The 25,948-nt window shown below is 51.5% G+C and overlaps 1 protein-coding gene across 1 annotated transcript in view; it reads right to left on the minus strand.

The window, feature by feature from the left end:
* Positions 1-25,948, minus strand: part of DNAH1 (dynein axonemal heavy chain 1) — a 70,829-nt gene that overhangs the window by 33,810 nt on the left and 11,071 nt on the right. Inside the window, exons 8-27 of the mRNA XM_031470469.2 lie at positions 14,705-14,862; positions 13,662-13,873; positions 12,669-12,967; positions 11,062-11,212; positions 10,120-10,313; positions 9,800-10,025; positions 9,198-9,317; positions 8,739-8,821; positions 7,492-7,633; positions 7,009-7,164; positions 6,443-6,641; positions 6,110-6,363; positions 5,307-5,519; positions 3,621-3,785; positions 3,021-3,142; positions 2,785-2,890; positions 2,041-2,220; positions 1,275-1,415; positions 505-668; positions 150-263 (exon numbers count right to left, since the gene is read on the minus strand). Coding sequence (XP_031326329.1) covers positions 150-263; positions 505-668; positions 1,275-1,415; positions 2,041-2,220; positions 2,785-2,890; positions 3,021-3,142; positions 3,621-3,785; positions 5,307-5,519; positions 6,110-6,363; positions 6,443-6,641; positions 7,009-7,164; positions 7,492-7,633; positions 8,739-8,821; positions 9,198-9,317; positions 9,800-10,025; positions 10,120-10,313; positions 11,062-11,212; positions 12,669-12,967; positions 13,662-13,873; positions 14,705-14,862 — 3,399 coding nt within the window. The remainder of the gene's footprint in view (positions 1-149; positions 264-504; positions 669-1,274; positions 1,416-2,040; positions 2,221-2,784; positions 2,891-3,020; positions 3,143-3,620; positions 3,786-5,306; positions 5,520-6,109; positions 6,364-6,442; positions 6,642-7,008; positions 7,165-7,491; positions 7,634-8,738; positions 8,822-9,197; positions 9,318-9,799; positions 10,026-10,119; positions 10,314-11,061; positions 11,213-12,668; positions 12,968-13,661; positions 13,874-14,704; positions 14,863-25,948) is intronic.

Here is a 25,948-nt window from a genome sequence, read left to right on the forward strand (position 1 = left end):
GTGGGCAGAGACAGTTTTGAACCCAAAGCCTGAGCTCCTAACCTTTGAAGAACTGGTTCATCGTGGACTGACGGCACCGTGTGAACCCCAAACTCCTGGGCCAGCCAGAGCTGGAGGGAGAGGTCCAGTGTGGGAAGGAGAGTGCTCACCTGTCTGTGAGGGGCGTGATCACCAGCCTCCCACTGTTGCCTAGGTACTCATAGCCATAGATGAACTCGGCATTCACGGCCCGGATGTACAGGTTGTTATTGGTCCAGTAGTACCTGGCATTGCGAAGAGATGGGTTCCCAGGCCGTGTGGACCGTGGGCCACTGGGCAGGGTACGTGGTTGAGGAGAGGTGGTTCTCTGGGGGAATAAGAGCACCAAGGCACCCCACCCAGCTTGCCCCAGGACCTTTAGGGCAGGGACCAGCCTGTTGTAGTTGACTCTCCACCCTCCCTGGCCCCCTCCTGCTGCTGCTCTTGCCCTGGACGTGGCTGGGCCAAGGATGCCTGCCTCCTCACCTTAGCTGAGAGATCCACTCAAAGTCATTCACACTGACCACGTTCTCCTGGATCAGCTTGTACACCACATCCTTGGCGTGGACCTCGATGACGATTAAAGCCGACAGCACAGCTCGTTGCATGCGGGACAGCTTCCCCCGCACCAGCGCCACCAGGTCACTGAGCTGCAGGAGTCAGGGGACACCATCAGGGGTTGGCAGGGCCACGCTGCAGGTGGGCTTCCTCTTTCCTTGCACACAGGATGGGTTTCTGTCAGAAACAACCCTCTACCTTGGGGGTTTCTGATGGCCTGGGATGTGAGGGGTACAGAGACCAGGCAGGGGGAGGGAGGACAGGGCACTGGTCATGTGGGAAGTCTGGTAGGGAAGTGAATAAAAATAGAGACACACACATGGCACCTGCCTCCCTGCCGTGTACAGTGTTGAGGCCCAGGTTGTGGGGCCTCGGGAGGAGCTCAAGGAAGGAGTATGGTGAGGAGCTGGTGCACAGAGTGAGGACAGGCCACGGGACAGTCCAGGAGGGCTCCAGGTATGAGGCTCCCACCCTGACCATCGGGACAAGGGTACCTGCCTGGCCTCAGAGCCCCCATCCCTCCCACGTGACTGGTCATGAGACACTCATTTTAAGGGTGTCTGACCTTTCACTCTTTGATTCTAACCCGGGACCTCTTCTGGGATCATTACAGGACAAAGCTCCTGTAGTTACTGGGCTCCTCCAGGGTGTGGGGTGTTTGTGGGGAGCAGATGGTGACCCCCCTTCTTGACTCCCACCTGCCGGGCAAGCTGGGGGAACAGCTGGTTACTGAGGTTGCTGGCCTCCAGTGCCTCTGCCACCTCCATGGTCCAGTAGGTCTGGCACCCAGCAATGGTCACCTGGCCAGGCCAGTTCAGAACCCACTGAGTCCTGGGCATCTAGGAAGACAACACAGGCAGGGTTAACCTAAGCAGCCACCAACCTCGACCCTGCATTCTTTTCCCCTTAAATGTCATCTGTCCTTATTGGCTCAAGTTGTTAATTCCACCTCAAAAGCATTAAGCTCTGGGCCTCTTGGGGTTGGGCAGAGTTATCACCTCCTCAGCAGAGGAGACCTGGAAGCAGAGGGGTTGGAACCCAGGATCGGGGAACACACAGTCCTGGGTACAAATCCTGACTGCCACCTGCCAATCACATGCCCTTTGGGCAGAAAACAGAAAACATCTCTCAGCAGATTTGGCAGGATAAGGCTTAAACCCCAGGCCAGCTGCCAATTGTGGAGCTAAGAGAGGTACTGTGGGTGAAGCCCCAGCCCAGGCCCTGGCACACAGTGAGCACTTCAAAGTCTCACTTTCTGGAGCATGTTTCCAGATTCCTCCCTGAGTGGGCTCAAGGATCCCCGCCCCCAGAGACCTTCTAGCTGACTGGAGTCAGGGCTGTAATCTGAGGATGAGGCAGGTAGGCAGCCCAGCCCCTGTGATGGAGCGGAGAGGCACTGGGAAAGGGGCAGATGGGGGGACGAGCAGTTTCGGAGGCTGCGCTGGGAGGGGAGGCACAGCTCACCGTGGGGTAGGCCTTGATGGCCCTCTCAATGATGTCCCGCACGCTGGCCTTCATGCTGTGCTCCACCTCCCGCAGCCAGTCCTCCACATTGTTGGATGGGTAGATGGAGAAGGACAGCTGCACCTCTTCACCCTCTGCCGAGTACATATGTGTGATCTCCAGGTCCTCCTGGAACAGCAGCTGTGGGCAGGGGGCAGCGAGAGGGGTTACCGCAGGTGTGCCCAGAGGCCCTGCCCACCACAGCCCCACTGCTGACACCAACTGTGCCCTCCACCTTCAGAAGAGAGTTCTGCCCCATGAGCATCTACCTTGGCTGAGACTTCCCTGACTGCTTGTGGGCAGAATGGGTCTGCCTTGTCCCCAGTTGTGGCCTAGCCCACTTGGAGAAGGAGGCTAATCCTGCCCTGTGTGTCACCCTCCTGCTCGGGCCTGTGTGGCCTCCCTTGTAGATGAGGATGAGGGCAAAGAGAGTCAGGAACCTCTGGCCTCATGGGTCTCTCAACCTAGCCAGTACCTCAGTGTACTGGGGGGACAGGGCTCCCCGAGAGGAGTTGTAAGCCAAGGGCCCCCCAACCCTCAGCCAAGGTTTCTGCAGTTGACTTTCCTCCCACAGGCCCTAGGGTATGTCTCCTAGGGTCAGGAATCTCACCTGCCACCTCATTTCCTGCTAAAAAGACTTAGGGTGAGAGAAGAGGTGTCCTCCCTGGGAAGATGCCTCCATGAGCCCCTGGCCCAGTTACCCACCTGGGCAATGTTCTCAAAGCACTTGCGCAGGTGGGGCTGCACGGCTGTGGGGTCCTTCGTCTGGGACAAGATCTCTAGCAGCTCATCGTCAGACAGGAAGTAGAATCTGCCAGGGGAAGAGTGGGTCGGGCAGCCCCTGGGTCCCAGCTGCCCCAGTACTATTGACATCCTTGCATCCCAGCCTGGTGGGGTGCACTGGACCCCTCCAGCTTGTGGGTAGGCCCAGTGGTGCCCACCTGGGGAAGGCGCTCCGCTTGGTCTCCAAGTATTCGCTGAGGCCCTTCTGCACCATGTCCAGCAGCTTGTTGCAGTCCCGCAAGCTGTCCAGCAGCCTCTGATCAGAGCACACATTGATCACCTGTGTGGCCGGGGAAAGAAAAACTAGAAGTGAGTGTGGACCAACTGGGAGGCAGCAAAGTGGGCTCAGAGAGCACCCATGCATGCCACCTAGAGACCCTCAGTGGGACTTGGGAAGGGGTGGAGGCAGAAAAATGTCCCCAAGCCAGGGGCTGCATCCATCACCGCTGTCGGTCCCACAGAAAAAAAAATCTATGGCCAAAAAAACTAGGGTTAAACAAAGCCAACGAGTTTGATTTTGCTACAGGACTTGTCAGCGCCTTTGAAATACTAATGTGGACTGCAATTCTCTAAGAGGAAAATCATCAAGTGTTGTGTTTCTGAGGAGTGTCTCACAAGACTGGGGAGCTCACTCAGGGGGACACAGGCCAAGACCAAAGCCTTGGACTTGTCCTCCAGTCTTTCTTGTTTGGGAGAGGTGAGACCAGGAGGTGCCCCAGTGGTCCCAGCTGCCCCCTCCCATCCACTTGCGAGCTCACCTCCCGGTTCTCGTAGGCATTCTTCATGATCTTCCTCCAGATCCGCTCCATTGTCTGGTAGCGCTTGCTCTCCACTGGCAACTGCCGGTTGATGTCCTCAGAGCTGAAGATGGGCTCCAGGTAGAGCCAAGCCCGCTGACAGTTCAGCCACTCCTCCAGTACTTCCTGGACAGGGCATGGACTATTAGGGCTTGGAGTCTAAGTTGGGTTCTGTCCCCTACAACCTAGATATTTTATCCCACCAGAGTTCTGGGCAGAACACTGGGCACCAGAGCCAGTGACGATGGGAAATTTCCAGATGGTGCTGTCAGTCACAGTGCTCCAGGGAACAAAGAGCCTGCATGAATGCCTGTCCTCCAGAGATACCCCAAGGCCCTCACAGGATGCTCACACCTCCAACAGAGCAGAGGATCTGCTCTTCCCTATGAGAGAACTATGCCTGAACCAGCAAACCCTGAAGCAACAAGGAGAGTCCAGTGCATGAAAGACCGAACCAATCTCCTCTCCTGGGAGGACTCTGGGTCTATGACCCCAGCATTCTTTGAGGTATACTGGGACTTGAGCTTGAGATCCCTAAAATATTCTCTAAAACATCAATCCAAGAGTGAGACTTCTTTAAAACAAGACACTTTCCCCTCTGCCTCTAAATTCCCCTTTCTGAATTTATCTGTTGTCTTTTCCTCTCAGTGCAAACTCATTCATTCATTTGTTCATGCTCTTTTCCATAAGATGCGTTCTGTGGCCAGCTCTGTGCCAGGCCCCTGCCAGATTCATGTAGGCACCAGGGAAATAGAGGAGAATGGGGTGTGGTTCCTGCCCTTGAGGAGCCCACAGTCCACTAAACGACCAGTTCTGCCTCTGAATCACCAAAGACCCAGCATGTGTGATGAGCTCTGTCAGAGGCATCAACCAAGGGCCTCGACGGGAGCACTGTGCAGGTGGGTGTGGGGGTATCAGTGAGGGCCACTTGATGCTGAGCCCTGGAGGAGTTGCAACTCTAGTTGGAGAGGACAGCATGAGTGAAGGACACAGACTCAGGGACAATGCTGGCAATCTCAGGCATCCCTGGGTGATCCGAGGGGCACACAGGAGGCCCCCCTCACTCAGCTACTGGCCTTCACTGGAGGTTTCTGAATAGCTCCCAGAAAGACCCCAGGGAAGGGGCTGTCGGAAACACACCTGGAGGCCTGGCCCTGGGACTGACCTCCAGGGCTCTGCAGATAGCCTGGCCACCAGTCTTGAGAGCCCTGAGCAGCAGTCCCCAGTGCCCTGGCACCTTTACCCCGAAGCCAGCTCCAAATAAGATGGGAGTGGGAGGCTCAGGGCATCATGGTGTCCAGCCCAAAAAGTCCTGAGACTGGAAGCACTCATTATCGCAAGCCCAGGCAGCCCTTTAGGGGTGTGCTGGCAGCTTTCATGCCCCTTCGTAACCGCAGCTTTGGACCAAACACTGGGGGGAGGGGGCCTACCCCCATGTCCTGAATTACCTCCTCCAGCAGCTGAACCTCAGAGATAGGGAGCCCCCTTCTAGTCCCCCTCCTCTGACTGAGAGGCCTACCAGAGAGCCAGGGCCTGTGCAAACCTGGGCAAGGCACTTCACCACTTCCAGCCCCACGCAGACACCACAAAGAGCCATCTTGGGACAGGGTGTTTCGGGGGAGGTGGGGGGGGACAGGCAGGGCCCACCTGGGTCAGCTTCAGCTTGTTCTCCCAGGAGTTGATGCGCTGCTCGAAGGGCTTCTTGTAGGGCGAGAAGGACATGCTCTGGGTCATGACGATGTGGTCATCGAGCAGCTGTGAGGCCTCATCTGGGCTCTTGAGGATGTAGGTCTCTGTCTCCTTGTAGGGCATCACATTGAACAGGATGGTAGACCACTCCTTCTCCATCTTGTCCAGTGCCTGGGGTGGGACAAGTCAAGACTGGGTCCCAGGAAGGAGCTAATCCACAGTCTGAGTGGTGCTGGGCAGGGAAGGGCAGGTTCTGCCCAGCCATGACCTTCACTTGGGCCACATTCTGCCAACTCTCAGCTTGTCTGGTCAATGAATCCCTCTACAGGTCCTCGTCAGAATCCAAGGCCAACTTGCTCTCACACGTGGTGCATTTGTATAACATGCATGTACAAGTGTGTTGGGAGGCAGCTAAGGCGCTGGGTAGGAGCTCTGGTCCCAATTCTAGCGCTTACTGGCTATGTCACTCTGGCCAGTTACTGAACCTCTCTGAACCTTAATTTGCTCACCTGTTAAATGAGGGTAATGCTATTGGCTCCTTTGTGGGAGAAGAAGCACTCTGAGAGGAATAACTGAGTAATAACAGGGATGGTGGACACTGTGCCAAACACTTCACATACATTATTAACTCACTTAATAGGCTGCACCTCAATCCGTGCGCCTGGTGACTGACCCCAGGGATGGGGCCGGGGACTGTCAGCTTCCTATACCATTGGGCAGCACGTGGGTGGGGCAAAGCAGGCCTGCTGGTGGCTGCCCACCTGCTCGATGGCATACTCCTTGCCAGCCACCTCGGCCACCTTGCTGATGCTCTCGATGTGGTCCTGCAGGTTCATCTCAAGACAGCGGGCGAAGGTCAGGTTGGCCTTAGGCCTGACATTAATGTTAATCTCATTGGACAGCACGTCCCAGTGCCTGTTCCTCATGCCAGGGTTGCGCAGCCCCTGGATCAGCGGGATGTATGGCTTGAACTCCTCGATGCGGGCCCGGATATCTAAGGCCACGTCCTGGCAAGCTGCGGGGCAGGGCAGGCAGGGGTGAGAGGCAGCTGGCAAAGGCCGGGAAGGAGGGCACAGGTGGGTTGGGCTGCCTACCTGGGACATCCTTGAACTGCTTCACGCACTTGTGCATGGTCTTGAAGGACTCGATGACATTTTTCTCCAGCTGCTCCGCATCAATGGCTGACAGGGGATCATTCATCCAGCTCTCAGACCAGCGCAGCCAGTCGGAGGCTGTGGTCCAGAGGTCCAGGTAGGGCTGGAACTCTTTCACCATCCTGGAGAGCTTGTCATACTGCAGGGGCAGAAGAGCCAGGGCTGTGTCAGGATGCTCCCAAGTCTCTCCAGGTTGCTCCTTCTTGGGCCCCCTCCTTGCTTCTGGCTGCTGTCCCTGTGGACTCAGGCTTCACCTCCCCTCCACCTTCCTCTATGGGCTCTGGGCTCTGAGTGGCTGAGCAAGGCCTTCTGCTTGGGTCCAGCCAGCCTCCCTGACCTGGGGGCCAGGGGTGGGTGAGCTCCTCTCTGCAGCCTGCTCCATCCAGCCCCACAAATGCCAGGGCCCTTCCACCTGGCAGCTGGCCTCACATGTGGCTGCAAATACCAGGGGCTCTTCCTTGAACCCTTCCCAGAACAGGGGGCCAGCGTGCCCAGGGGAGGCCTACATTGGTGATGGGCAAGCCAAAGATGCGCTCGCGGTTGTTGTAGAGCATCGCCAGCTGCTGGCAATCTTTCAGCTGCTTCTTGACCCGTCGCACCTCATTGGCGATCTCATGCGCTCGCACAATCTCCACGTGGGTGGAGAAGCCAGCTACCACCAGCTGCAGGCCAAGGAGCCAGGGGTCAGAGGCCTCCATGACCCGACCTAGGCCCATGCCTCCCAACGCACACCCAGGGAGCCTGAGGACCCCAGGACATCATCTCCCAGTTCTGAGGGGGCTTTCTTTTCCTGGAGCAGTTCCTGGCCTGTCACAAGCAGCTGACCACCCCACAGTAATACAGCAAGGTCAGAGGCAGACCCAATGCCCTGAACACCCACTGGGCCACGAAGACACAACAAAAGAGGTGGGGTGTGTGTGTGTGTGTGTGTGTGTGTGTGTGTGTGTGGTGGGGAGCCAGTCCCCACAGAGCCCTCAGCCCTGCCCCACCTGCAGCCCTTCTAGTTTCTCCTGGAAGTTGTTCTGATCCATGATCTGGATTTTCCGGAACTTCTCCTCATCTTCAATGTGCTGCTGCCGCACCATCTCTATCTGTCCAAGGATCTTAGCAGGCCAGTTGCTGGCAGCCCATCTGGATAGAGCAGGGGTAGGGAATGGGGGGAGGGGAATGTCACACTGAAATAGTGTGGTGGGCACGTCAGGGCTAAGGGGAGGATGGGGGAGCTGGGTGGTAGCTGGAGCCAGTCAGGGCCAGGCAACTGGGAAGCAGACATGAGCTGGGAGGCAGTCAGTGTCACCACTGCCATGCAGGTCTGCCTGGAAGGAGAGGCAGTTCCTGCTCTGGGATTGTGGGCTGGGAGCTATGGTCAGCATCCAGGGAGAGGCACACCCAACGTGCCCACTGCGGTGTTGGGACAAGGAGAGAGTGGTGTCCGAAATGAGAGAAGGGATCCTGAGTTTCCGTCTTAAATCTCAGGTCTGAAGGAGCCTCACCTCAGATGAGGCAAAGGGACAGCCTCTAGCCTGCACTTCCTTCGTGCCCAGCCAGGGCCCCCAGATCAGCTTCCTTCATGTCAGATCAACTCCCTTTGCTGGCTGACATGGGGGCCCTATGGGCTTCAGGGATTCTGCCTGCAGCTGGCCTAGGGCTTCAGATCCTGGGGTAGGCCCACCATGAGTGCTCGGGAAAGCAGCTGCCTTGGGGCCCCTGGGCAGGGCTCCCAGGAGAATGCCAATCTCTCCTAGGCCCTGGTGACCAGGAAGCATCCCTGTCTGTGAGGCAGGCCAGTCAAGGGGTCTCTGGGCCTCAGTAGGGCGGTCCCAATCTGAGGCTGCTTCCCATGAGGCTCCTCAGCTGAGTGGGAACAAGTGCTCCTCCCCAGGGACTGACCACTGGGCTGGGCTCTGCCTTCTTTCTGTGTTCCCCAGGACCTCCAAAGGCCCTAACCACAAGCAAGGGTATCCCAGGCCCAGCGAACATGTGTGTCAGGCAATGACAGAATAGAGAATGGAGACAGGGTGGGGGACACCAGAGTCCCTCGACCAAGAGGCCCAAGTGATTTTCTTCTGCCCCACTGGCCACCTGGCCCTGGCCTGCGTGAAGCCATGGCCTCTGGCATCTCCGCAGGGCATTGCTGGTGTGCCCGCATCGCCCTTGGCCGCCATGGCTCAGCAATTCCTCCCTCACCTCCTCCTCTCCACCACCCGGCTGGTGTGGGAACCCAGCTCCCACTCACTTGTCATTGAAGTCATCTGTGCTGAGGTTGTAAAGGAATTCATCCATGACCTGGTAGTCGTCCATGATCTTCACGATCCGCTCCTGCAAGGACAGGCAGTGATGAGTACTATGTGAGCTTAGGAAGTGGGGGCTCCCCAGAGTGGTTGGGTCCTAGGGAGAGGCTGCTCTCTTTCAGAGAGAGGAGGCCTGGGGCAATGGCAGAGGTGTGGGATGCAAGGCCAGCATTGGGCTCAGGGCTCCAAGGGCCGTGGTCGCCAGACCTCCAACCTCCAGCCCCCTAACCATACCCTCCACCTTCCTGACCTCCCCGACACACAGCTCTGAATCTCCATCGTGCACCCAGTCTCATTACCCTCAGAGCCCACCCATCCTCTGTGTGTCTACCTCACCCCAGCCTCCCAGCTCCTGCTCTCCCAGCCCCTGTCCCTAGCCCCCAGGCCCCATGTGCCCGCCTCACCTCCAGCCCCACCAGTTTCTCCGGGATGCCCTTCATCCACTCACGGAGCTCAGCCAGCTCCTCGATGCTGTTGGGCTTCTCATAGATCTTGTGGCTGATGCTGCGGAACTCCTCACAAATCTGGCAGGAGGAAGAGGGCGCTAGGGAGGCCGCATGCCCTTCCCTTGCCTTCCCTGGGGCCTGCTCCTCCTTCTTGGTTCCAGTGTCCCTGGACAGGGAACTGCCCCCACTCCACCACCTCCTGCAGTGCATCCTGAGAAAGGGCACTCCCAGCCAGCTCACTGCAGGGCTGAGGGCCACCTAGCGTGCTCTCCCCTCCCCAGCCTCCTGCACCTGCACACTCTCAGCTCCACAAAATGACCCAACTCAGGGTGTCCTCTGAGGGGTTCCCAGGTCTTTCTAAGTCCAGGGAAAAACATAGCAGCCCTCACTTCCTAGGATCTCCCATTTGACCCCAGGCAGGGTCAAGGCAAGGTGACTTCCAGATACTTTCACAGGCTTGGATGTCTGCAGACACCCAAGAGCCCCGCTCGTGGGAGTTCACTGTGTATGTGAGGGGGCGTGTGGGTGTGGTTGCTGCGGCCTGGCAGGTGGGCACTTACATCATCCACCTCCTTGTGCAGGTTCTTGGCCAGGATGTCCAGCATGGAAGTGGCCAGGGCCTTGCACTTCTTGGACAGGCTCTGCTTGACGTTGTCGACATTGATGTAGAAGGGCCCAATGATGATGCTGCTGGGCAGCGAGCTGTCCAGGACCTCTTTCTCCTGCAGGTGGGTGAGCACCACCTCCCGCACCTCCTCAGCTGACGGGCACTGCATCTGGGAGGCCCTGTGGACAGTGGGCACCCATGAGGGGCAGGGAGTGGTGAGAGGGTTGGCAGGGGTCACACAGACACGCGGACACACTCAGGACACGCACGCACTTGAGGAAAGTGGCCACATCGTTGTTGTTTAGCTCCAGGTACTTCCTGTACTCCTTGGCGTAGGCCTGCAGTGGGATCATGGACTTGCGGATAGCGTTGGCGATGATGGCCCGCAGCTCCTCCACCAGCGGCTCGTGAAGCCCCACCGACTCCAGCAGGGGGTTGCCGCTGATGAAGATGTCCTCCATCACCAGCTGCAGAGGAGGGGGGAGGGGCACAGAGCTGGATGAGCCATGGGGGAGGCGGGCAGAGAGGTTGGAGGTGTGGTCCAAAGACAGTGGGCAGCAGTGTGGCCAAGCATGGAGAGCATGGTAAGGGGGCAGGAGAGAGGGTTTGCTTCCGTGTCTCTTAGAGGGGCTGGGGACTAATACAAGACGAGGGGCCCACCAAGGGGCAGCATCTTTCTCTGTCTTATCTGGCTCAGCCCCATGCCAAAGAAAGGAAAAGATGGGGCAACCAGGTCACTGATGGCTCTGAGTGACCAGCAAAAGAGGCAGGAGAGGACAGGGGTTATAGAGGCTCTTGGGCCTGGGGTAGCGGACTGTGCACAACTGTGCTGATGAATGGGGACTTTTGAGAAGCGGTCTCGAGTTTGGAGGTTGGTCTATGTCTACATCTTGAGCAAAAAAGAGAGATCAGGAGCTGGGTGGGATCTGGATCACACACGCCTGTGGCAGGAGTGAGTGAGTGAGACTAGTTCAAGTCGCAGGTCTGACTTTTAGCAGCTATATGACCTTGGGTGAAACTTCTCCAAGCCTCATCCACAAAATGGGGATGTTAATGGTTCCCAGTTCAGCTTGTGGTGAGGATTAAATGAGCTATTCAAGAATTACAGGGCTGAGCACACCGCCAGCCAGGTGGTGGGCTCATTATTAAGTTGAAGTGCTCTGACATTGTGGCAACCCTGGCACGAGGGCCCCGGGCCTCTAACTGTGGCTGTACCTTCTCCAGCTGGGGCACCGCGTGGGTGGCTAGGATGCCCTTGTCAAAGAGGTTAAGCAGAGAAGTCTCAAACTGCTCCAGCGGCGTGCTGTAGTGCACCCCTGAGGTGTCCAGCACTAGGTCCACGATGAAAAGGGGATTCTTCCGTGGCCTATGGGAGAAGTAGCGGGGTGGACTGTGGGCAGGGGCCCGAAGAGGCTTGCACATGGGAGGCCCAGCCCTCGGACTTTGCTTCCAGCAGGATGGTTCTTGAGCTTCTCCATGCACGAGATTTGCTTCTACTCTTTTCCCAGAAACCTCCCACTTACCAGAGAAAAATACCCAGACCAGCCAAACAGCCTCCTCCGTTCCTACCCCTTTCCAGGGGCCTATGGGCACCAGGGAGAGGGAGGACCTCCACGCGGTCCAGAGGTCATTAGGGCAGGTTGGCCAGACCCTGGGCACTTGCGATGCCCACGCTCTCCCTGGGAACACACCATGCTTGGCTCCGGATGCCCGTTACACGCCAACAACCCTCAAGCCTAGACCACAGACAAGCCTCCACCTGCGCTCTGGACTGCCAATCACTCACCACCCTAACCTCTAATGGGCATCTCAGATATTCTGTGTCCACTGACTCCCACCAGCCCCGCCAGGGCTTCGTGCTGGGGTGGACCCTGGGAGTCAGCCCTGTCTCCTCCTCTACTTGCCTCCCCCTACACGTCCTCCTGCAGCCGGGCCGCCCAGCACTGCAGCCCATGCACTGCCCCAAATTTGCCCACAGTCAGTCCCAGCCCCCTCACCCCTTGTCCAGACAATGGTAAGAGCCCTGGTCTGACTCCTCTTCTGCTTCACTCGTCCCCACAAATCCAGAGCATGGTTTTGGAATGTAATGCGGATAGTTACTTCCCTCTGATGCTGCTGACCATACTTAGAATAAATCCAGCCCCCAACCATGACCCCAGGAGGCTCTGGGTGACCTGGCCTGGTCCCTACAACCTCTCCCATGTTGTCCGCCAGCCCTCCTTGCCCTCCCCACTCCAGCCGTAGCTGCTGGCTTTCCCTTCCTCAAGGCCCCCAAGTTCTTTCTCCCCTCCATGGCTCTGCACGCATTGGTCCCTTCACCTGGTGTCCCCTCCCCAGCATCTCCTCACGGCTGATTTCCTCTCAGTCAGTTCTTGGCTCAGATGCCACCGCCTCCCTGACCCTCATGCAATTCCTCCCCGCCCCAGTCTGTCACAGCCCCTGCCAAGATCAGCAATGACTGTCTATTATTTATTTGCTTGCTGTCTGTGCCCATGTGAGGGCAGGGGCCATGCCCCTCTTGTTCCCCTAGAACCCTGCCTGGTTCATGGCAAGTACTCAAAAAATTTTTTTTCCACTGAGGATTTCAGTGACTGATGAGAGGTGCAGGCCACCAGAAGACATGCCAGCCACAGCTGGTAGGACATTCCCAGCAACTAGGGTGGGAGCCAGGCTCCCCCTGCCATCCAGGACCCTGCAGTGCTGGGCACCCTGACCTTGGCTGCCCCCGTCCCCTGACTCTGCACCCAGCACCAACATAGCACCAGCGCTTGACAAGGAACAGTTCTGGTGTCGACAGGTGCCTCCGCCCAGCCGTGCCCCACCTGTAGGGGCTGATGATTAAGTCTTCACCCCAGACCATGTCGTCGGTGCAGTCCAGCACACTGCAGCAGGCATCGCTGACAAACTGCGAGAAGCTGGCGAGCGAGTCCTGCACCAGGAAGCGCAGCGTGTCCTGCAGCATGTACTTGAGCAGCTCCATCAGCTTGCGTAGCTTCGACATGAGGTATACCTCCCAGTTGGTCTCGTACAGGTTGTACCAGCCCTTGCTCATGTCGTGCAGGCTGCTGCGCATGGCCACCTTGAGTGTGCTGATCCAGCTGTCCTTGAGGAACATCTGCACCTGTGGCAGCCACAAGTGGTATCGCACGGCTGACCGAGGGGCCTACTACCCGCAGCCACCACGCTCGGGACTCTGTGGAGTCAGATGACCACAGAGGGATCTCTCCCACCCTAACTTACTGTCAAGCCTGGCCAACGAACACCCCCTGTGACCCCTGGGGACCAGGGCTGCTCGGGGACGGGAAAGGGGGGAGGGAGGGGCAGCAGAAGCAGGGCTTTCCCTCCAGCCAAGGGAGAGACACAGAGACACAGAGAAGGAAGCAGAGAGAGACAGAGAGTGACCGAGGCGCAGAGTGGAGCCGAGAGGAGGAGCTTTCCTTCTAGGCCAGCTGGCACCTGTCTCCCACAAGGCTGCCCACCAACCCCCTACCCCTCCAATCTTCAGGTAGATATGGGGGTGCAAGGGTTCTTGCTCCCCTTTTCAAGATCGGGAGTCTGCTTCAGGGGCCACCAGTGTTGGGACGGAAGATGACTGGAAAGGGAGCCCAGCCTGGTTCTCCTTTTCTCTCCAAGATGAACCACCTCCCTTGGCGCCCACCCCAGCCTCCACAAGGTCTAGGGAGAGACAAGGGCTGGTTTTAAGGAAAGCACAGGTTCACAGCCTCACCCTGAGCTTCCTGGGGCCCCTGTTCTGTGCCCATCAGCTCTGAGGCCCTGGCCCGCTGCCGCCCTCCGTGCCCGGGATGCCCACACACCTGGGAGAAGGTCTGTGACTGAATTTGCTCAAACTCCTCCAGACGGCTGTACTTGGAGAGGCTTGAATGGAACAGGGACATGGCAGTCACCTTGTTGCACTCGGCCCGCACCTTGCTGAGGGCTGTGATGACCTCCGACCGTGTAAGCAGGGATACAAAGGTGAAGTCCGACTTCTGTTCCCGGAAGGGGTACTTGGGGACACTCACCAACCCTGCGGGGGTGGATGCCAAGGGCCAGCGTCAGATTGGCCTTGGACATACCAGAGGTCAGGGCAGATCTAAGGGGTGTTGCTGGAGGGAAGAGATGCCTATGTCCCCAGAACCCTTCCTTTCCCACAGCTTACCTGGGGACCCCAAGGGCCTGCAGTGAGGTGCCCACTCTGGGATGGGTAAACAAGTTCCCTCCAGGTCCCTGTGGGTCACAGGCTCCTTCCAGGTGGATGAGAACTGTGGGCTTCCTCCCCGCACCCTCCCACTCATCCTGCACACAACCCCTGGAGCCAATCTGAGGCCTCCCCTGGAGCACCAAGAAAGGAAGATGTGGGCACCAGAGCCCTGGGAGAGCCCACAATCCACAGTCTACCCCGGCTTCCAGGGCACTTCATGCACGTGGAAGCTGGGGCTGGGAAACGAAATTCGCAGGCATCAGGGAGCTCAAAGTAAGGAGAGCTTGTACTACTCTTGAGACTCAGTCTACCATGGGTCAAATGGGGCTGCAGCCTACTCTCATTACCGGAGAAAGAAAGGGCTATAAGTCTGTAGGTCAGCAAATTAGAGTTCTTTTCAACCACTTCTGGACAATTCCTTTCCTAGTCCACATTTGCCCTGATGCTTCTATACCACTCAGACCACTGTTCTTAAAAGAGCCTTCTTCCTCCCCACCTACCCCCAACCCCCACCCCCAGCTCTCCAGGCAGCTGGGGAAAAAAGGGGAGGAATGCTGGGGACAGGAGAGGTGGGTGTTGGTTTATAGGCCCCAGAGGGAGGGGTGGGAGGGGCTCGGACAGGGGTGTGGCCATGGGAATGCCTTTGTCCAGCCATACCTTGCCTGGGCACCTTCTCCTCCTCCTTATCAGGCAGGGTCACATAGGAGAATGTCTCAGGCTTGGAGGAGACAATTTTATCAAAGTTGATCTTGTTCATGCTGCGCTCATAGTCCAGGCTCACTTCTCTGCACAGACTGCTGAGGTGCTCCAGAACACTGCCCATGGAGACAGGAGAGAGCAGGGTCAGGGGGGCTCCACACACCGTTTCCATGCTGCAGGCCAGCTGGGGCCCAGGCTCTGCTCTGCCGTGGACTTGGGGACATGAGTTTGGGGCCTCCTCTCTGCATTCATGGGCACACCTCCTACCCAGCCCCCAACCACCAGTACTCGTCGTGCCTCTTTAATGCCACCCCCTCAACCCTGCGTCACATCAGTCCCTGAGTCTGCTCATTTTGCTTCCCACTTCTCAGTGTCATCCCTAGGGCTTGGTCCCTTCACTCCTACACCTACCCACAGAACTCAAATCTGATCACATTCTTTTTTGGCTTAAAATCCATCCCTGGGTCCCTTGGGTTCTAGGGTAAAGCCAAACCTCTTACTGGGACCCAAGAGGCCCTTCTAGCTGGCTCTGGCCCCTCCTTACCCTCCTCTCAAGCCGCTGTCCTGTTCCCACCCAGCTCCAACCATAGGCAGCCCTCAGTTCCTGGAGGCACCGAGTTCTCACTCACCTCAGAGCCTTTGCATACACTGTCCCCTCTAGTGGCCACATTCTGATTGATCCAGCCCCTACTGACCAGCCAGGGTCCTCCCTTCGGGTTTCTGTCCTGAGCATATTTTGCCCTCTCTGGATGACGGCACGCCCCATCTATGCTCCCAAGTGCTTCCCGTCTCTATACTCTTGCTCCCCACTGGTCCGTGAGCACAGGGTGAGGGACAGTGTGAGGGAAGGTTGTGTCCATCTCATGGTCACTCCTGCAAATCCTGGGACAGGGCCTGGTATTCTAAGGGATTCCCAGTACACAGGTGTTAAGTGCATACATAACAAAATGAACAAAAGCATGTCTGTGGCTCAGAGCCCCATGTGACCAGCTGTGAAGGCTGATGGGAGGAGGCCCATGCTATCCCAGAGCCCCACTCTGATCCACAGCAACCTTCACCTGGCCTGTCCTCTCTTTCTGTGTTTCTCTCCTTCCCAGCCCCACAGGCTCAGCTCAGGTGCCACTTCCTCTAAGAAGCCACTCCTGACTTTCACCTCCTGGCCCTGGGTTTCAATCACTCTCTGCATCCTCACCTTCCTGGTTCTCACACCCCAGCTAGGATGTGGACGCAGGTGGCATGGATCATGAGGAAAGGGCTTGGTGGTCTGGCCTTTCACTAATGGAGCAAGAGTGGGCAAGTGACCCGATCCGCTAGGCCTCAGGCTCCTCCCCGGGAAATGGGGAGGTGACACCACGTTTCTGGAGGAGTGGAGGCCCTGCCCTTGGGAGGCCCAGAGCCTGGTGCCCGGCAGGCTCCCACTGAGGGTCTGCTGGGTAAACAGTGAGGCAGTGAAGATACTAGAAGTCAGCCATGAAACACTTGGAAAAAGCCTCTGTTCCCCCAAACTGGCCACTCAGACACTCTGCCCAATGGCTGGCTCAGCCCCACTGCAGCCTGCCCACTAGTCCCTACTCTACACCTATGCTGGTTTCTGTTCAGGAACATATCCATCTTCCGTTGCCAATGCCAGTCCCTGAGAGTCAAGGGCAGGCCCCAGAGCAATAGAGATATGGGGCAGGGAGCCCTGGGCCTGGAAGCACTGGAGTGCTGCCTACCCGCTGCCTGTAGCTCAGGGCTCTACAGGGGCACTTGCCACAGAGTTCCTTTGCTTTCATTTAGCAAATGTTTACTGGGTGCCTACAGTGTGTCAGCACCTGGAAGACTGGTGCTGAGAACCCAGGCTAAGTAAGGTGGCTGTGACACCATGACTGAGCCCAAAGGTGGGTGACCCCAGGTGACCCTCCACCTCACCCCTAAGCTAGGCTCTGAGGTCCAGAACACTGGGCCTGGGGTAAGCTTGCACATCATCTCCATGCTCTTCACACAGGCAGACCCTCTGAAGGCACTTCATTCACTCATTCATTCATTCATCACGCACTTACCGAGCACATGTTCCCTGTATGCCACTCTGTGCCGGGCACCTGACTGGGCTCCCCCCTCCCTATGGACAGCCTCTCTGTTCCTCGACATCATCCCTTCCATTATGTCTCCCTCCATCCCACCTCTGAGATCCTGACCACCTCAGCTCTGGTAACTACACCACCAGGAAATCTCAACTGCCTGCAGCCCACGTTTCACCAGAACAGAGGGACTTTGCTGGAGAATTTCACAGGCAGGGGACAGGTCTCACCTTCAAAAGGCTCTCAATATGGCCTAGAAATGCACTCCATCCCCCAAACCTAGAAGAGACTTTCTCACCTTCTCTGCAAACCCCACACTTGCCCATCCACTCCAAAGGGATGACTGCCTCATACTTCACCCCAAAGTCAGAACCCAACAGACATAAACAACGTCATCTCCGCCCACCTGCCCACTCGAGAACTGGCCTGTTTTCTGGACACTCCTTCCCCTACAATAGAAGGCAGGCCCATCACAAGCCTCCCTTAGATCTGGGCCCCACTGGCTCCGCCTCTTTCCAGCCACCTCAGTCCCTCCTGCTTTTGCCGGCCCCTGCCAGTGACCCCCACACACTCTGGTGTCTCCCATCATTAGGAATGGTCCCTCGGCTGCAATCCCTCCTGTGGTTTTTCCATCTCTTTTTTGTCCCTTTATGACAAAGTTAGCCCTCTTCTCTCTCTCACTTCCCAGTCTCTCCTCCCCAACCTACAAGGCCATGCCAGCTGAGCATGTCGTCGTCCCAGCCTTGTCCCAGCAGAGGTCACTGATGTCCTCAGCTCACTGGACATTCAGCACTTTGACTCAGAGGCTCCCTCCCCATTCCTGCACTGCTTTCTCCACACAGCTCCCCTTCTGCCCTCACCTCCTTGACTGCTATGGTTGGCTTGTCAGGGACTCAGCCCTGAGACCCTTCCCCTTCTCTGGCTACTCCTTCTCCTCAGGGGAGCTCACCCAGTCCATGAAGTCACTGAGAACCTGCAAATCTCCCCTCATGTGTCCACAGCCCACTCAACATCTCCGCTGGGAGGTCTCCCCCGATGCCAGATCAAGCCTTCCTTGCCCCCCACCCCGGCCCACACCCGCCCCTCCCCAGTCTCCCTCAGCTCCATCAGCAGCAGCACGCACCCAGCTGATTAAGCCAAACCTGGGTGAGCCGTGCTGCCTCCTCCTCTGCTGGGTGTGCACTTGGCACATTCACCCAAGGGCCGGTCTCTGGTTCCACCTCAAAAAAACCCCTAAACAGATCTGTTTCTCTCCTGCTCCTCAGCCATGGCCCTGGCCCCAGCCTCCAGCCTGCACCACCGTCTCCAGCCTGAATGATAGAGTTAGTCTCCTCACTGACCTCCCTGCCTTCCCTGTTGCCCTCTTACAACCCATGCTCCACTTGGCAGAGAAAAAAAAGGATATTTTAAATGTGTCAGTGGTCAAGCCAGTCCTCTGCTCAAGGCCCTCCACTGGTTCCTCTCACGCCGTGGGCCCCTGAGTGTGCTCTTCATCATTACCTACACACTGCTGTCCGACCTCCCTCTCCAATGATGTCTCCCTGGCCACCGCTGCCCTCTCTGCTCCAGTCTGACCACATGAACCCCCACTGCTCCTCACGTCGCACCAACAGGTCCCCACCTCTCGGCTTCAGGAGGCACCATACCTGTGTCAATCAGAATCCTCTTCTCCCCTTACATTATGGGCCTCAGCTCAAATGTTCTCTCCAGCGAGACTTCCCTCACCACCTGATGTCAAGGAGCCCCTCTGAGACATCTCTATTTCCTTACCTTGCTCAGTGGTCACAGTACCTCAGAACCCCAGATAACCCAGCTTTCTCATTGCCTTTCTTCCTAGATAGACCAAGAGCTGGGAGAGCGGGCCCTTTGTTGGGGGTGTCACCACCACCGTGCCCCAACCCTGGCACAAGACAGGTATCTGCCACACACATGGCTGGCTGCCTGCCATTGTCTCCTAACTGCATCTCATTCTTGTTCCAGGATTTGCTCCTTTCTCACTTGATGTAGAGCAAGATGAACCATCCCCAGCCCCAGGGGTACATCTCAACCAGTCTATCTAATCAGCTGATCGTGGTGGGGTTTGTCCCAACGGTAACTGTTTAAGAGTGGTGACGCAACCCAGTTGTGACCAACGACTGATACAGAGATACAGAATCAAGTCTCCTTGTCCTGTCTCCCTCAGGGCAAACTCTGTGGTGTCATTTGTGTGCCAAAGTTCCCCATGGAGTCAGAGGCCAGACTTCTACTAAAACCCCATCTGTCTAGCTGCTTCCTCCATCATATTCTGCCATATTGGATGGGGAATCCAATCCACACCAGGACTCAACAGACCCTGGACCTTGTGCTTCTGAAACTGCTGTTACCATCTTCCCTGAAGACGAAGCTAGTATACACCAAAGGAAGCCCTGATGTCCCAAGCCTGGGATGTCCTGCACCAAATTTCTTGTTACAGGTAAAGTAATGAGTTTCCCTGTTTTCTAAGCCAATCTAAGCCCAGCATCTTTGTTACTTATAGCCAAAGATACTATAAATGATATGAAACTCAAGAAATGGAATTCTGGACAACCAAGGTTAGGTAACGATGGTTACATCAATTCAACTCCCCCAGCACACTTTCAAAAAAAGAAAAGGAAAGAAAGAAGAACGAATAATATTACCCAAACCTACACCTTTAGCATAACTAGAATAAAGAGAATGCCCAAAGTCACGTTATCTTTAAGTAGAAAAATAAACATCAACTCTCAGTGTACTCTCGCTCATATTCCAGCTGCAGGCCTCCATGGAGAACAAGGGCAGTCTGAGAAAAATTGTGCAGGAGAGGGAAGTATGGTATCCCCGAGAATGATCTAAAAACCTTCCAGAAAAGAATCTGAAAATATATATAAATGTGTATGTATATGTATAACTGAATCACCTTGCTGTACACCTGAAATTAACATCATAAATCAACAACAGTTCAATAAAAAGTAAGAATTAAATAAATAAATAAAGTTTAGTATGTCAAAATAAAATAAAATAAAATCCTTCCAGAAAGAGAATGTCTCTCCTAACAGTAAAAATACTGAACAAGAGTCCTGGTAAATCAGAGCACTTACTACCAGGAAGGGACTTAGCTGCATGTGTTCGAGGTAGCATCCTCTGAAAGGTATGACTTATGAGAGGGGAAGGAAAAAGGAAAGAGGAATCCTTTGGAGACTAGAGGATAAGGGGGAAATAAGCAAAAGTGAAAAAATCCTGTAAGAAGAGAATTCAAAAAACTTGGAGGACACACAATCCCTCCCCTCAACACACACACACACTCACACACAGCGCCATTTATTTTTTTAAAAAAACAAACAAAAAAAAATTTTGCTCCAGTAACAGAAGAGGGAGCCCTGGAACTAGGAAACATGTACATCATTCCAAATTCATGAAATGAGTAGGTAAAAGTAGACTACATTTATATAAAGCTACTATACGAAAAAAAGAAAACACCTTAACTGATGAAAATTCTCCCCTATCCCTCACAAAAAAAAAAAAAAAAAAAAAAAAGACAAAGCAGAAGAAAACTAATACAATACTTCAAACTAAATCTCTTCAAACAAGTATTTGGGCATACGAAAAAATAAAACACAGAAATAGGCAAATAACAGGAAGAAAAGATACTTAATTGGACTCAGGGAAAAAAAGGAAGAAACAAAATTATCTCATGAAGGAAAGCTAAATTACAGGGTATCCAAGGAGAATGGAATCAAATAAAAAAAGTAATAAAATACATTGAAGAAAGTCAGGAATGTAACCAAGAGAATGAAAATGAGAAAAAGACAGTATAGAAAAGTATCAGAAAATAGTTGAATTAGAAATAGGCAAAGAAACAGCAACATGATACATAGATAGATAGAGATAAATAATAGAATCTCTGATGAAGAGAAACAAAACAATGGAACAGAACTAATATTTAACTACAACTCCAGGGGAGAGGGTATAGCTCAAGTGGTAGAGAACATGCTTAGCATGCACAGGGTCTTGGGTTTGATCCCCAGTACCTCCTCCAAAAATAAATAAATGTAATTTACCTCCCCCTCTGCCAAAATAAAATAATCAAATAACTACAACTCAAGAAAAAATTCCAGAAATAAAAGAATATCTGAACTTACATTTTTAAAAAGCCCATTGTGTACTTTGGAAAAAATACCCAGACATACCCTAGTAAAATTATTAGACTTTAGAAATTAAAACAAAAAAATCAAACAACTTACATGGGAAGGGGACCTAGACTGACATCAGATGTCTCAAAAGCAGCATACAAAGCAAGGCAACAAGAGAATAGTGTTAAAAAACTCAAGAAGTGAAAAGCATAAACTAAGAATTTTTATATCCAGTCAAGTTCTCTTTCAAGTTTTAAACATGCAAGAACTCTAGGAACACTATACCCTTGAACCTTTTATGAGGAATCTACTAGAAAAGGAGCTTCAACCAACCAAGAGATTGATGAGGTTCAGGACACACTAGCCAGAATATGGTACCTTGGCATAGAATGTTCCTGAGAAACAACAGGTGCAGGAAGGATTCTCTGACCTTCCCCTGAAGCAGGTCATAAGACCCTCCTGTGAGAGGTGCCCTCTCCGCACCTGGAGAAAAGGGACATCCTTGGCTCCAAGATGGAGGAAGGCCAAGAGCAACCTGAATGAACTGGCCTTGCTAAGTTTCCCCCAGGTTACTTACTTGGCATATACACTTTAGTCCTTTCACACTGCCTAGTATAAAAATGTCTAGTGTAAAAACCTAGTGTAAAAATGCTCAGCTTTAACCTCTTCTCAAGTGCAAATGGAACATTCACAAACACTGATTACATACTATCACAAAGAGAACATCAGCAAGTTCTACACAGTAGAAATATTATAAATAACATTCTCTGATCTCAGTGCAACAAAACTATAAATTATTAATGAAACACTTTAACAAGTCCTTCCCCATGGAAAATTCTAAAACCTTACATTAAACTCTTTAATAAAATGGGAAATAAAAACCAAATTTTTGAAATTTAAAAAATGAAATGCTACATATCAGAATTTATGGACTACTGTATTTTTAAAGCAGTTATCAGAAGAAAATTCATAGACTTAAACACATTAATCAACAAGAATGTAAGTAACTGTATTAAATTCCTAGAACATACAAAGCCACACGTGCACAAACTATAAACATAAAACATAAGCCAAAAGAAAGCACAAGGAAGGAAATAATAAAAATAAAAGCAGAAATTGAGGTGGATGTAGAAAACAGTCGATCAAATTAATAAATCTAAATCCTATATTTTTTAAATTAACAAGCCAAAGAAATCACAAGTCAGACCAACATCACATATCAATGCAAAACTTCTAAATAGTATATTAACCAACCTAATAGCACATTAAAAAATTATACACCATAGCTAAGTAGGATTTATTAAAGGACTCCAAGGTTGTTTCAATATTAGGAAATCAATTAATATAATTAATGTAATTTACCATGTTAATAGATTTAAGGAGATAAACATATGATTATCTCCATCGGTACTTAAAAAGCCTGTGACAAAAAAAATTTAAGAAAATAGAAATCAATGGATACGTTATTAAAAAAAATAAAATCCTAAAGCTAGCATTTTCTTAAGGGGGAAACACTAAAGTAATTTCCACTAATGTTATGAACAAGATAAGGATGTCTACCATCTCCAGGACTATTCAACAGTGTACTAGAGACATTAGAAAATGCAATTAGACAATAGAAAGTAATTAGAGGAATAAGAGTTAGAAAATAATAAGTAAAACTATCTGTTTACAGATAATGTGCACTTAGAAAGCCCTAGAGAAATCATAATAAACTCAACCATTAAATCATCTTCATAAAGTAACAAGATACAAATTATCATAAAGAAAACAATAGATGTAATAGTAGAGAAAGCCCATTTTAATAGCAACAAAGAAAATAAAATACTTAGTGAGAAATATGTAAAACCTACCTGAAGAGAAACTTAAAAGCACTCCTAAAAGACAGAAGTGACTTGAACAAATGGACGAACATTTCTTGTTCTTGGATAGGACAGTTCAGAATCCTAAAGATGTCAGCTATACCTAAGGTAATTTAAAAATATAACACAATCCATACACACACACACACACACACACACACACACACACACACACACACGTGTGTGTGTGTATAATGTAATTCCAATAAAAATATCAAGCTTTTTAAAAAATAGAGCTAGACAAGTTGATACTAAAGCTCACACAGGAAAACAAACATGCAAAATCCCTATCAAAATTCCAACAACTTTTTCTGCAGAAATAGAAAAATCCATCCAAATTATATGGAATCTCAAGGGACCCCAAATAGCCAAAACAATCTTAAAAAAGAGCAAAGTGGGAGGACATATCTCTCAATTTCAAAACTTACTACAAACCTACAGTAATCAAAATAGTGTGATACTGGCATAAAGACAGACTGATGGACCAATGGAAAAGAATAGAGAGCCCAGAAATAAACCATTGCATACACAGTCAAATGATTTTTCAACAAGGGTGCCAACATCACTCAATGGGGAAAAGGAGGCTTTTCAACACATTGTGCTAGGAAAACGGGGTATTCACATGTAGAACAATGAAGTTGGACCCTTACCTAAGACCATATACAAAATTTAACTCAAAATAGATCAAAAATCTGAACGTAAGAGCTAAAACTGTAAAACTCTTAAAAGAACACATGGGAGAAAGCTTCATGAGATGGGATTTGGTGATTTCTTATACATGAAGCCAAAATAGACAAATTGCACTTCACCAAAATGAAAAACTTTGTGTCCTAGTTACACAAAGGACGCTATTAAAAGAATAAAAAGGCAACCCAAGGAATGGGAAAAAAATGTCTGCAAATCATGTATCTGATAAGGGACTGATATTCAAAATATATAAAGAACTCCTAAAACTCGACAACAAAAAACAAACAACTGTATTCAAATATAGGCAAATAATTTGAATAGACATTTCTCCAAAGAGGAATATACAAAAGCCAAAAAGCACATGAAAAGATGCTCAGCATCACTAATCACTAGAAAAACACAAATAGAAATCACAATGAGATGTCAGTTCACACCCATTAAGATGGTTATTATCAAGAAAAAAAATAAGAACGTAACAGGCATCAGTGAAGATAGAGAAAAATTTGAACCCTCATGCTGCTGGTGGGAATTTAAAATTGTGCAGCTGCTATGGAAAACAGCATAGTGGTTTTTCAAAAAATTAAAAATACGGCTCTTCCGACGTCACCAATGTCACCCAGAACCAACCTGCACCACCCCACCGTGGTCAACTCCACAGTGTTCTTCAATATTCACTGTTGATGCGAGCCTTTGGGCCATGCCTGCTTTGAGCTGTTTGCAGACCAAGTTCCAAAGACAGCAGAAAACTTCAGTTTTCTGAGCAGTGAGGAGAAAGGATTTGGTTATAAAGGTTCCCACTCTCACAGAATTATTCCAGGGTTTATGTATCAGGGTGGTGACCTCACATGCCGCAGTGGCACTGGCAGCAAGTCATCTACTGAGCATCATCCTGAAGGATATGGGTCCTAGCATTTTGTCCATGGCAAATTCTGGACCCACATAAATTGTTCCCAGTTTTCATCTACACTACCAAGACTGAGTGGTTGGGTGGTAAGCATGTGGCCTTTGGCAGGGCAAATGGGGGCAAGAAAACTGTGAAAACCAGGAGTGCTTTTGGTCCAAGAACGGCAAGACCAGCATGCAGCCCACCATTGCAGACTATGAATAACTCTAATAAATTTGACTTGTATTTTATCTTAACCACCAGACCATTCCTTCTCCCATTTGCTCATAACAGCCTATAATCTTTGTGCTCTCACTGCAGTTTTCTGAGTTCATGTTTTCCTTATCCCCTCCTCCAAGACTAGCTGGATTACAGAGTTAAGTTTAGGATTATGAAATAAACTAAACAACAGCAAATAGAATTACCACATGATGTAGTAATTCCACTTTGGGGTTTATACTCAAAAGAACAGAAAGCAGGGACATGAAGAAATCTTTGTACACCCATGTTCACAGCAGCATTATTCACAATAGCCAAAAGAGGGAAGCAATCAAGTGTCCATCAACAAATGAATGGATAAGCAAAATGTGGCATATACTTACAATGGAATATTACTCAGCCTTAAAAAGTAAGGGAATCCTGACATGTGCTATGACATGGATGAACCTGGAAGGCATTATGCTAAGTGAAAGGAGGAGTCACAAAAGGACAAATAATGTAATGATTCAACTCGTGTGTGGTGCTCAGGGTGGTCAAAGTCATAGAGACAGAAAGTGGAGTAGCAGTTGCCAGGGGCTGGTGGACAGGGGAATGGGATCTTACATTTCAAAGGGTGCAGAGTTTCACTTTGGGATGATGAGCAAAGTTCTGTGGGTGGATGGTAGTGATGGTTGGACAACAATGTGGAGGTACTTAATGCCACTGAGCTGTACACTAAGAAATGGTTAAAAAGATGAATTTTGTATTATGTATGTTTTACCACAATTTTTAAAATATAATTTAAAACAAATAAATGTGCAAGTATAGCCAGGAAAACACTAAAAGGGAAAAACTACAAAGGGGGCCTGGCCCTACATGACATTAAAACATACTGTAAAACATCTGTAATTGAAACTGTAGTACGAGTACAAGTTATATGCAAACAGACAAACAGAACAATGGAATAGAATAGAAACTCCAGAAATAGACCCAAGTACATACGGAAATCAGTGTTATGACAAAGGTGGCATCTCAAATCACTGGGCCAAAGATGGCGGTTTCAGTAGAGGCTGATGAGTATTTAATAAACAATTTAGTAAATGCTAGTCATTTGGAAAAAGATAAAATTGGAGCCATACCACACACCATACATAAGGATGAATCAAGGTTATAAAAGGCAAAAACACAAAGCCATACAAGTTCTAGAAGAAAACCTTGATATAGGGAAAGGCTTTCTAACTGTGACTCAAAATCCAGATATAATAGAAGAAATAATTAATAACATTGTTTACATAAGTATTTTTAAAGTTATATTGCAAAAATTACCATAAGCAAAGTCCAAATAAAACTAACAAGTGAGGAGAAAATATTTACAACATATATCA

This window comes from Camelus dromedarius, chromosome 17 (assembly GCF_036321535.1).
Source record: "Camelus dromedarius isolate mCamDro1 chromosome 17, mCamDro1.pat, whole genome shotgun sequence".
Lineage (NCBI taxonomy): Eukaryota > Metazoa > Chordata > Mammalia > Artiodactyla > Camelidae > Camelus > Camelus dromedarius.